This window comes from Rana temporaria, chromosome 3 (assembly GCF_905171775.1).
Source record: "Rana temporaria chromosome 3, aRanTem1.1, whole genome shotgun sequence".
Taxonomy (NCBI): domain Eukaryota; kingdom Metazoa; phylum Chordata; class Amphibia; order Anura; family Ranidae; genus Rana; species Rana temporaria.
In genome coordinates this window covers 65,291,243-65,303,832 of record NC_053491.1, presented here as the reverse complement: position 1 = coordinate 65,303,832, position 12,590 = coordinate 65,291,243, and the positions used below count along the sequence as shown (strand labels likewise).

Below are 12,590 nucleotides of genomic sequence, written 5' to 3'. Positions count from 1 at the left end.
AAAACAATTGGTAACACTACGCCGTGAAGGGTTGAAATCCTGCAGCGCCCACAAAAAGCCCAGGCCTGTCTGAAGTTTGCTAATGAACACTTGAGAACTGGGTGAGTGTTGTGGGAAGAGGAGACCAAAATCGAGTTCTTTGACATCAACTCAAAGCTTGGAGGAGGAATGCTGCTATATGACCCCAAGAACACCATCCCCATCGTCAAACACGGAGGTGGAAAGTGGAAACATTATGCTTTGGGGGTGTTTCACTGCTAGGGTTACAGGACAACAGAGAGGCCATGTACTGTCAAATCTTGGGTGGGAACCTCCCTCCCTCGGCCAGGACATTGAATATGGGTCATGGATGGGTATTCCAGCATGACAATGACCCAAAACACACGACCAAGGCAACAGAGGAATGGCTCAAGAAGAAGCACATTAAGGTCCTGGAGTGGCCTAGCCAGTCTCCAGACCTTAATCCCATAGAAAATATGTGGAGGGAGCTGAAGGTTCAAGTTACCAAATGTCAGCCTCAAAACCTTAATGACTTGGAGAGGATCTGCAAAGAGGAGTAGGACAAAATCCCTCCTGAGATGTGTGCAAACCTGGTGGCCAACAAGGGTTTTGCCACCAAGTAATGTTTTGTGAAGGGGTCAAATACTTATTTCACTCATTAAAATGCAAATCAATTTATAACTTTTTTTCCCCAAATGCGTTTTTCTGGATATTTTTGTTGTTATTCTGTCTCTCACTGTTAAAATAAACCTACCATAAAATTATAGACTGATAATTTCTTTGTCAGTAAGCAAACATACAAAATCAGCAGGGGGGGGGGGGGGGGGATCAAGAACTTCTTCCTCACTGTAAAACACAGAGGGGCATTTATCAAAATTGGAGCAGACAGAATCTGGAGCAGCTTAGGTCAACCAATCATCTTTTAACTTTTAAAGCTTAAACACTTGCTGACCAGCCACCGTCATATCGGCTCGTTCCCACAAATCGCCGTAGGTGCTTTAAGAGCCATGGCAGACACGTGCGCCTGCTGCGAGTGGCCGGTGGCCACCCGCGATCGTGGGAAAGAGCCAGAACGGGGATCTGTCAATGTAAACAGAAAGATCCCTGTTCTGACAGGGGAGGAGAGAGAAATCTGCTGTTCCTAGCGATCAGGAACAGCAATCCCTCTCCTCCTCCATTGCATAGATTTTAACAAACTTTGGAGCAGAGTCCTACTTGTTTCTGGGGTGTTCCAGTCATTTTTTATGTTTATTAAAAGTCAGCAGCTACAAAAAGTGTAGCTGCTAGCTTTTAATAAACATACACTCACCTGTTCCATGTTCCAGCTGGGGCTCCGCTCCTCTCCCCCCCCTCTCCGGCCGGCGTCTTCATTCCAAGTGTGGGCACCCGGCCGTGACAGCTTTCGGCTTCACGGCCGGGCACCCACTGCGAATGCGCGAGCGGCGCTGCGCCATTCAATTGGACAGGCTATCGCCTGGGACCTGTCACGTGTCCCAGACGATTGCCTACAGGGAGGGGCTGCAGAAAGGCGATTAGACTATTTGCCTTAGCAGCCCCTCGGCGGAAGGAGGAAGTGGGACAGGAAGTCCCACTCCTCCTGAAGCCCCCACTCCCCAAAAAAAAAAAATTATTTGGCATGTAAGGGGGCGAGGAGTGGATTAAGCGGAAGTTCCACTTTTGGGTGGAACTCCGCTTTAATAAAAAGCTATATGGTTCTATGTCCTTGGAAGTCTGGTTCCTGAAAGGGGGTTTCTATGTTCAATATATACAGCTTATGCACTTCTAGATGTCTTCTGAAGAAAAGTGTTGGTAATTAACCCTTTGACAGTAGAATTTCTATTGCAGAGGATGCCTAAAATCGGACTTGTATGTTAGTGCAGACTTCTGGGAAAATCAGTGAGCCAATCACAGAAGCAGGAAATCACATTTCTGGGGATGTATTGTACACTAGGGTCGAAAGAACTAATCGATTATGAAATTAATCGATTACAATTTTCATAATCGATCGGCCAGTAACATAATGGGGTTAAAAAACAAAAATTAGCCTTTTAATGTTTACAGTAGCGATTTGCTTTTTTGTACTATACTTTCACTGTCCCACAGTAAAAAAAAAAATGAACCCCTTACAGTAGCGATTATTTGCTCTTATTGTACTTATTTTTGTTTTTTTAACCCCCTTATGTTACTAAACATCTCAGGCCGGGGTCACACCTCTGTTTTTTGGTGCTTTTTGCAGAAACACACTACAGTTCATTTACATGTTTTCCTATGGGACACGTTCACATCCACGATTTTTTTGAGCTGCTGCGTATTTGGAAAGGGCAAGGACTTAACGCAAAACGGTGCTATTTTGTTTTTTTTGGTTCAATATACTTCAATGGAGAAGCTGCAGAAAAGCATGTAATGTGTTTTTGTGGCAATTTGTGTTTTGTAATCTGCCCAAAAAAATGTAAACGCAATTTTTTTTTTTTTTTTAAGGCTATTATCCGATTAATCTAAACAATAATCGGCCAACTAATCGATTATAAAAATAATTGTTAGGTGCAGCTCCATCGTATACCAACTGTGTGCAGATGGCCTGCGGGTTGCCATTCAATTTTACAGAAAAAACAGCAGCTACAGATTGAAAAAGGAAAGTTACTTTTTAATAAAATTCAATTACAATATCGCTTATGTAGCAATTGTAAATGCTGTTACCGTATTTACTCGAGTATAAGCCGCGTTTTTCAGACCTTTTTTTAGGGCTGAAAATACCCCCCTTGGCTTATACTCAAGTCGGTGTACCTGAATTCTTGACAGGCGTCCATTGTTTTTAAAAGTCGCAGCTTCCTCTTGGTGTTCCCTTCCACAATAGGCATTTGACACTGTGTTCCGCCTATCACAGAGGTCCTCTCATCCTCGGACAGTTTCCCAGCAGACATTGTGTTCAGTGTTCCGCCAATCACGGAAATTCTTTCATCCTTAGAAAAGAGGATGTCCGTGATTGGCGGAACACTGAACACAGTGTCTTCTGGGAAACTGTCCGAGGATGAGAGGACCTCTGTGATAGGCGGAACATAGGGCCAGATCCACAAAGAAGTTACGTTGGCGTATCTATTGATACGCCGCGCAACTTCTAGGATCCTCCGGCGTATCGATACGCCTGAAGCTGGGCTAGATCCGACTGACGTACGTCTTAGTACGCCGTCGGATCTAAGGTGCATATTTACGCTGGCCGCTAGGTGGCGACTTCGTTGATTTCCACGTCGAGTATGCAAATTAGCTAGATACGCCGATCCACAAACGCACGTCCGGCGCATTTTTTTACGTTGTTTACGTAAGGCTTTTTCAGCGTAACGTTACCCCTGCTCTATGAGGCGTACGCAATGTTAAGTATGGACGTCGGGCCAGCGTCGAATTTTCCGTCGTTTACGTAAAACGTTCGTGAATAGGGCTTTGCGTAAATTACGTACAGGTCGAAAGCATTGACCATTTGCGACGTGATATCGAGCATGCGCACTGGGATACCGCCACGGACGGCGCATGCGCCGTTCAAAAAAAAATTTACGTGGGGTCAAGTAGAACATAAAACACGCCCACATCTTTGTCATTTGAATTCCGCGCCCTTACGCCGACACATTTACGCTACTCCGCCGTAACTTTAGACGCAAGTGCTTTGAGAATACAGCACTTGCCTCTCAAAGTAGCGGCGACATAGCGTAAAAACTATACGCTACGCCTGCTTAAAAATACGCCGATCTACGTGGATCTGGCCCATAGTATTAAATGCCTACCACGGAACGAAAAGCCAGGAGGAAGCTGCGACTTTTAAAAAATGTACACCTGTCAAGAATTCAGGTACTCGGGCACAGTGAGACTGCAATGGGCACAGTGAGGTATGGCACAGTGAGGCGTGGGAATGGGCATTGTTGACCCTCCTTTCAGCTTAGTAGCAGCAGGTGCTGCATTCTCATTCTAGGCGTATACTCGAGTCAATACGTTTTCCCATTTTTTTTTTTTTTTGTGTGGTAAAATTAGGTCCTCGGCTTATACTCAAGTATATATGGTACACATTTTTGTATGCCTTCAACAGAATAAGTGGAATATAGAAGCTAATTGGTTTGCTATGCACAGCTCCAGATTCTGTCAGCTCCAGTTTCTATAAATCCCCCCCATAGTACACAGGACAATACTTTACCTGGGCTCCACACTGAGAAAGTTGGGAAGCTTGACAAAATACAAGTCATTCCCGAGATCTGTGTTCACTTTGGGGATCTCTACTTCTATTCTGGTTTCAGGAGCAGGTTCTTCCTCTGGCTGGTCTCGATCTAATCCATCCTCATCCTGGAAGCATTATACAAACAGTGCAATTATTAACAAGACCACATAAAACAATAAGGGGAAAACTAATGAAAATCCCGGTAAACAGAAAAAGGAGATTTTTAATACAGCTTACCTGTAAAATCTTTTTCTTGGAGTACATCACGGGACACAGAGCGGCATTCATTACTATATGGGTTATATGGAGTACCTTCAGGTGTAGACACTGGCAATCTCAAACAGGAAATGCCCCTCCCTATATAACCCCCTCCCATAGGAGGAGTACCTCAGTTTTGTAGCAAGCAGTATGCCTCCCAAAATGGTCCTCAAAAAAGAGGGGTGGGAGCTCTGTGTCCCGTGATGTACTCCAAGAAAAAGATTTTACAGGTAAGCTGTATTAAAAATCTCCTTTTCTTTATCGTACATCACGGGACACAGAGCGGCATTCATTACTATATGGATGTCCCAAAGCAATGCTTACAATGAGGGGAGGGAGAACATCTCCAAGACAAAAGGATTTAATTTAGAGATATACTCAAATCATAATAAATCCAACTTAGTTGAGAAAAATAAAATTTTTAAATTTAACTCGAACAAGAGGAGCCCCCGGAATCCGAGGGTCTCAAACTGCAGCCTGCAGCACTGCCTGCCCGAAGGCAGTATCAGTATTCCTTCTTACGTCCAACTTGTAGAATTTTGTAAACGTGTGGACAGAAGACCAGGTTGCCGCCTTGCAAACTTGAGCCATAGAGATCTGGTGGTGTGCTGCCCAGGAGGCGCCCATGGCTCTAGTAGAATGAGCCTTTAATGATACTGGAGGAGGCAACCCTTTCAAGCCGTAGGCCTGAGTGATTAATTGCTTAATCCACCTAGAAATGGTGGACTTTGCAGCTGCCTGCCCCTTCTTGGGCCCATCCGGTAGAATGAACAGCACATCTGTCTTCCGGATCTTCTTTGTAGCTTTAAGATAGGCCTTCATGGCCCTGACAATATCCAAGGTATGCAGCAACCCTTCCTTTCTGGAAGTAGGTTTAGGGAAGAAGGATGGTAATACCAAATCCTGGTTCAAATGAAAACTGGATATGACCTTCGGAAGGAAGGAAGGATGAGGGCGGAGAACGACCCTGTCCTTATGAAAAACAAGATATGGTTCCTTACAGGATAAGGCTGCCAGCTCCGAAACTCTTCTTGCGGAAACTATGGCAACCAAAAATACTAACTTCCTTGTCAGTAGAACCAAAGGAATATCAGCCAACGGCTCAAACGGTTGTTTCTGTAAACTTGACAGAACAAGATTTAAATCCCACGGACAAAGCGGGGATTTAACTGGAGGTCTAATACGTAAGACCCCTTGAAGGAAGGTCTTAACCAGCGAGTGGGTGGCCAGCGGCCGCTGAAACCACACTGACAGAGCAGAAATCTGTCCTTTGATTGTGCTTAATGCCAATCCTTTATCCACTCCTAGCTGGAGAAAACTTAATACTCTATCGATGGTAAATTTGCGAGAAAGCCATCGCTTGGACTCACACCAGCCTACATAGGCCTTCCAGACCCTGTAATAAATCACCCTAGAGACCGGTTTCCTGGCTCTGATTAGGGTAGAGATTACTTTCTGAGACAGACCTCTACCCCTGAGAATCAGGGATTCAGCTTCCAGGCCGTCAAATTTAGATGCCGTAAGGCAGGGTGGAGGATCGGACCTTGCGATAGCAGGTCTGGCCGTAGAGGAAGAGTCCAAGGGTCTCCCACTACCATCCTTAAGATTAGTGAGTACCATGCCCTTCTGGGCCATGCTGGAGCTACCAGGATGACTGGTATGTGCTCCACCCGGATCCTGCGCAGCAGGCGGGGTAGTAACTGGAGCGGGGGAAACGCATAAAGAAGTTTGAACTGATGCCAAGGGCAAACCAACGCATCGGTTCCGCAGGCCATCGGATCCCTTGAGCGGGACATGAACCTGTCTAGTTTCTTGTTGAGTCTCGATGCCATGATATCCACGTCCGGCACTCCCCATCTTTGGCAGAGTGCTTGAAAGACTAGTGGATGCAGAGACCATTCCCCCGGCCATAGAGTCTGGCGGCTTAAGAAGTCCGCCTGAAAGTTGTCCACTCCTGGAATGAATATTGCCGATATGCAGGGCACATGAGCCTCTGCCCATAGAAGAATCAAGCTCACCTCTCTCTGAGCGGCTTGACTCCTGGTTCCCCCTTGGTGATTTATGTGTGCCACGGCCGTGGCATTGTCTGATTGAATTCTCACCGGGAACCCCTGCAATTTTGACGTCCAAGCCCTGAGGGCTAGTCGAGCAGCTCTGAGCTCCAAGATGTTGATGGGCAACTGCTTCTCTGGCTTTGCCCAAGTACCTTGGCGAGTGCAACCATCCAAAATTGCTCCCCAGCCCGTCAGGCTGGCGTCTGTGGTCACTATCTTCCAAGCCACTGGGATGAAAGACCTCCCCTTCAGTAGATTCTGAGGGTCTAACCACCAACACAGACTTTGTCGGACTCTTGATGAGAGCGGCAACGGGATATCCAAGGCCTGTGGCCTTCTGCTCCATGCTGACAGGATGGCTGCCTGTAGGATGCGAGTGTGGCTCTGGGCGTATGGTACCGCCTCGAATGTGGCCACCATCTTGCCTAGTAACCTCATACATAGGCGAATAGTCGGTTCTTTCTTGCTTAGAACCAGTAGGATTAATTCCTTGATGGCTTTTACCTTCCTCAGAGGTAGGAACACTCCTTGTTGTTCTGTGTCTAATCTCATGCCGAGATATTCCAACTGCTTTGTGGGCTGGAAAGCTGACTTTTCTCGATTTAGGACCCAGCCGAACCTCTCGAGGTATTGGACCGTGAGGGCCACTGCTCGCTCCAAGCCGGGAGACGAGTGATCTATGACTAGGAGGTCGTCCAGGTATGCTAGGATCGTGACCCCTTGGATCCTTAGTTTGGCTAGGATTGGAGCTAGGACCTTCGTGAACACCCGGGGGGCCGTAGCCAACCCGAAGGGAAGCGCCACGAATTGGAAGTGACGCGAAGCCACCATGAAGCGTAGATATCTTTGATGTGGCTGATAAATTGGAACATGAAGGTAGGCATCCTTTATGTCTATGGACGCCATGAAGTCGTCCTTCTGGAGTGTGGCAGCTGCTGACCGCACGGATTCCATCCGAAATGAGCGGATCTTTAGATATGCATTTACCATCTTTAGGTCCAAAATTGGCCTGACATCTCCCTTGGATTTTGGGATGATGAATAGGTTGGAGTAGAAACCCAGCCCCTGTTCCAGGACTGGTACCTCTACTATTACTTCCTGGGAAAGTAGATGATCTAATGCCGATCTTAATGCGGCTCCCTTTTCCGGATCGTTTGGAATCCTCGACTTCTGGAAATGAGGAGGAGGAAACCTTAGGAAATCTAATTTGTAGCCTGTGGCCACGGAAGACCGTACCCACTCGTCGGGAATGCTGGCTTCCCAAATCTCTGAAAAGAGTCGCAGCCTTCCCCCCACCTTCGTGGGTGGGGGCGCCCCTTCATAAGGTTGGCTTGGGGGCTGGTTTTGCTGGTTTGCGAAACCACTGCCTTTTGCCTCTAACAGCCTGTCCTTGTGATCTGCTGTTGAAGCCGAAGTTTGCTTTTGCAGGAGGCCGTCGATACTGCTTGGCATTAGAGGGCCCCTGCCCAGGGGAATACTGTCGTTTAAACGCAGGTCCCTGAACCTTCTTCTTAGTTGGCAAGAGAGTACTCTTGCCGTTTGAAATGGTCTGAATGTATTTATCTAGGTCTTCTCCGAAGAGTCGTCCTCCATGGAAGGGGAACCCTACCAGGAGCTTCTTGCATGGGGGCTCAGCCTCCCAGCTTTTTAACCATAAGAGTCTTCTCATATGGATAAGGGATAACGATAAACGTGACGCTTGCTGGATAGAATCCTTGATTGCGTCTACCGTAAAACATATGGCCTTAGGGACATCCGAAAATTTTTCTGCCTGCTGGGCCGGAATAAGTTTAAGCATCTGCTTAAATTGATCCGATAATGCTTGAGCGACCCCAATCGCAGCCACAGCTGGCTGTACTACTGCCCCTGCAGTAGTGAAGGAGTTCTTAAGTAGTGCTTCCAAGCGCTTATCAACTGGATCCTTGAACACCTGTATGTTTTCTACAGGGCATGTTAACGATCTGTTAACACATGAGATGGCTGCGTCCACTGCAGGAGTAGCCCATCTTTTGGAAAAATGTTCTTCCATAGGATATAGGACAGAGAACCTTTTAGGTGGTAAGAAGATCTTATCTGGCTTGTTCCAATCTTGGAACAAAATTCCCTCTAATAGAGGATGGATCGGAAACACAGCATTGCTTTGAGGCGCCCTCAGTGAGCCCAAAGCTGAAACCGTCGATACCTGGAGATCTGGTACTGGCAAGTTGAATGTCCTATGGACCAAGTCCGACAATCCTTGAATCCACCAGCTCTCCCTCAGGGAGACTGCCCCAGACTCCTCTGTATCCGGGTCTTCGATCCCTGAACCTACTTGGTCCGTGTCCAAGAGGTCGTCCAATTCCCCTGAGGAAAGGACCTCCTCTTCTGAGGGTCCGCGCTCGGGCGACGGAGATCTATTCCGCTTACTGCCCCGCATAGCTGCGGATATCATTTTTCCCATGCTTTTCTGCATCTCTTTTAAAGAGGTGAGTAATACCTCCTCCGTGACCATCTTAGGGTTGGACTGACCCGCGTCAGCTCCAGCCCCAGATCCCGATGGCCCCAAGGCTCCCTGTAGGGAAAACAGCGGCACCATGGTACAATACCGAGGTACACCTGCTACCTATTGGTATTTGGAACTATAAAAGTTAATTGTCCAAACACCTGTTTGGGGGATAAAAAAATGCTTCCTCTCCCCTAGATGACTTTTTTTTTTTTTTTTTCGTTTTTGTTTCAAATCCAGGAAAGAAAAAACATTCTGTCCCCCTGAGTAGTATTGCAAAGAAAAACTATGAGATGGAAAAGAAACAGCCTATTTCTAGGCTTGACAAAACAGTCCTCTGAAGACTGCAATATCCTTTCTGGCCACTGTGTGTCCTCGGCGCCCCGTGCTGCCGCTCTGGTCTTTCTCCTCAGTTCCAAAGTATTGATGGAACAAACAAGGAAGGGCCGCCCCTTCCTTTAAGCCACTGACCCGCCCTTCCCCCCCCCAGCAACCTCAAACAGGAAATGCCCCTCCCGACAGGGGGAGGGGGGGGGGGATTTTGGGAGGAAGGGACCTCTCTGTTCCAGCAAACTGCAGCCTGCAGCCTGGAACCATGAGGAGGTCAGCGTTTTGCCTGCTTGCAGGCTCTGAGGAGGAAGACTGAATGGAGCATCGCCTGGAGGCCTGCAGGTAAGCAAAGCTCTCTGACACACACATATATTTTTATATAACACAGGCCCCACTCAATGCTTTTCCAACACTACAAGGGAGGTCACATCTTATGGGGAATAATACATAGAGAGCCATCCTATCTTTATGATATGTGACTAGTTTGCCAGATGCAGTGCATAACTTTAGGCATGTCCCCTGTGACCCCCCAGAAAAAAACCTGCTAAGAACCAAGTTCCGCAAGTTTTCCCCTCACTTACCTGCTCCATGCCGCAGGACTTTGCCAAGCAAGAGGCCCAATCTTCCCCCATCTCCGTGGGGATGTCTAGACCTTCAGGCCCTGGGTTCCTATGAAGGATCCACTGTCCTGGGCCCATATAGCACCCTGGCAACAGAAAACTTTAGGTACCCAAAGGTTTCTAAGTTCTGGGCCCAGGGTCCAGCTCTCTAAAAAGAAAAGCATTATGGGCTATACCCCAAGGGTTTGGGGTCCGGTTACTGACCACTTTAGCGCTGAGGCTTTTTTGGACAGAACCGGTAGCTCACCTAATCCCAAGGATGCGGAGGCAAGCTAAACCATGACTAACACCTAAGACACTGGCGAAAAAACTGAGGTACTCCTCCTATGGGAGGGGGTTATATAGGGAGGGGCATTTCCTGTTTGAGATTGCCAGTGTCTACACCTGAAGGTACTCCATATAACCCATATAGTAATGAATGCCGCTCTGTGTCCCGTGATGTACGATAAAGAAATACATGTACATATCAAATTGTTTCCTTGTAATAGTTATAGCAGAACTAAACCCTTCTAACCTTTACAGCCAAGGTAGCTACCATATTTTCCGCTGTTTGATCTACAGTTGCCATGGTGCTGCACACGTAATCAGCTATGACGCCAGTAATTTGATGGCCTGACAGTTTGGTTGCGACAGTCATCATGCATGGCATGCCTTGAATGTAACAGTTTTGAAAAAAACTTAATAAAGCGGGGGTTCACCCATCAATTTAACAGTTTGAAAAAGCAGTTACATTCCTGGCATGTCGGGATGCCAACTGTCACATTGGTTGTGCTCTCAACCAAACTGTCAAACCATCCAATGGCTGGTGTCGTAACTGATCACATGTGCAGCATCATGGCAGTTGAAGATTAAACAGAGGCCAAGACGCGCCTTAGCAGCCGTCAATCAACTCCTCTTCGCTTAGAAACGCCCATTCCCCGCTCGGAGCCGGAAAACAAGGGCTCATATAACGATAAGTACAAGTAAAAAAAAAAAAAAAAAACACAGCATACTGCAGATGTTAGCAGTATGCTACAGCTAATGTCAAAAAGTGGATTTTTGGGTGAACCTCCGCTTTAAAGTTGGTAGGTTTAGGTTTCTGGGAAATGAACATAGGGCAGCGAATATATCACAACAGGAATAAACCTTGTCAAAAAAATATAACAGTACATCATAGCTAAGCTAGTACAGCAATGGTTGCTAGGTCAGCTGTCTCGTGGAGGTTTTAAAGTGGTTGTAAACCCACTTTTGAAAAAATTAAAAACCAACAAGACAAAGGCATAATAGTGAGCTAGTATGCATAGCATACTAGCTCATCAAGTCCCCGCTCATTAAGTCCCCACTGCGGTGCCCGACACAGCACCGGCCGGCGACGTCGTCCAGAGTTACTTCCGCGTATCTCGGCTCCGGCGCTGTGATTGGCCGAAGCCACGATGACGTCACTCTCGCACATTGCATGCAGGAGCCGCCAATCACGGCATGACATCCTTTAGAAACGGCATGTTCGCCGTTATTAAAGTGAGCCTGCGCTGTTGTCTACACCACATGTCTCTATTGTAAATATCTTCTAAACTGTGGAGGTTTAGGAGATATTTTCAGCACCTACAAGTAAGCCTTAATCAGGGTATATAACCACTTTAATGCATCTAACACAAGCATAAACCCCACATGGAATTAAACAGAACACAACGGAGAATATACTGTATATCATGCAATAAACCTATTGCTAGTAATGAGATACATATAGGTGCACAAAGAAAAAGCAAATCTATATGAGCAATAGAGCAAGAAATAAAACACAGTCTGCTGACATATAGTACAATTTCAAAAAGGATGGTGAGAGGAGTTCCTGTCACCAAGCAAGGGCCTTGACTGATGACATGCCTCATAAGATGGCTACAAGCAAATGACATCACTAAGAAAAGCTATGCCTGGGTGCTTACAGACACTTACCATGGGCTGTCCAGGCGTGGGAGGCTTTCCTTCTCCATCACTAGAAGAAATGTCATCCGCATCACCAAAGAGATCAGCAGCTTCTTCTTTTTTCTCCCCTATTAAAAGAGAACAGTGAATTGTGTAAGGGCCTATGTCAGCTGCCTTTTCTTCATGTCAGAACTGCTTTCCTCCTCATAAATGTCTAAGGAATATTCCAGGCATGGCTCTATTACACATAGTTGCATTGGTCCAGCTTGGATCAATGTAGTTATGTAGATGTATATGTATTCCGATTGGACAAGCAGAAATGTGAGGTTGTAACGTCACACTCTCCACCTCATCAAAGTAGAGGACACTTTGCTTTCATTCAGAAAATGCAAAGCATTCTCTGGATGGTGCCTGTGCAGAGTGGCTGACCTCCTGCATTCAGATTGCTGAGCGGCAGGCCTGATGCAAAGTACCCAGAAGCAAGCGGAGATCACTGGATTGGCAGTGTCTTATTTCAGTGATTTTCAGCTTTCAGGGGCATCGGCCAAGTATGGTATATGCCAGGGCTCAACATATCTGGCACCAGGCATCAACAACTCCCACCGCCCTAGACATGCAGCTTCTGGCACCCACCAAACAATTGGGATTCAACCAGTGGCGGAACTACTAGGGTCACAACGGTCGCACTTGTGACCGGGCCCTGGAGCTCTGCCATTGTGAAGGGAGGGGGAACGTGTCCGATCTGT

The 12,590-nt window shown here is 46.8% G+C and overlaps 1 protein-coding gene across 1 annotated transcript in view; it reads right to left on the bottom strand.

Moving 5' to 3' along the window:
- Positions 1 to 12,590, bottom strand: part of LOC120931348 (RNA polymerase-associated protein LEO1-like) — a 38,092-nt gene that overhangs the window by 14,738 nt on the left and 10,764 nt on the right. The window contains exons 4-5 of the mRNA XM_040342688.1: positions 11,875 to 11,972; positions 4,178 to 4,323 (exon numbers count right to left, since the gene is read on the bottom strand). Coding sequence (XP_040198622.1) covers positions 4,178 to 4,323; positions 11,875 to 11,972 — 244 coding nt within the window. The remainder of the gene's footprint in view (positions 1 to 4,177; positions 4,324 to 11,874; positions 11,973 to 12,590) is intronic.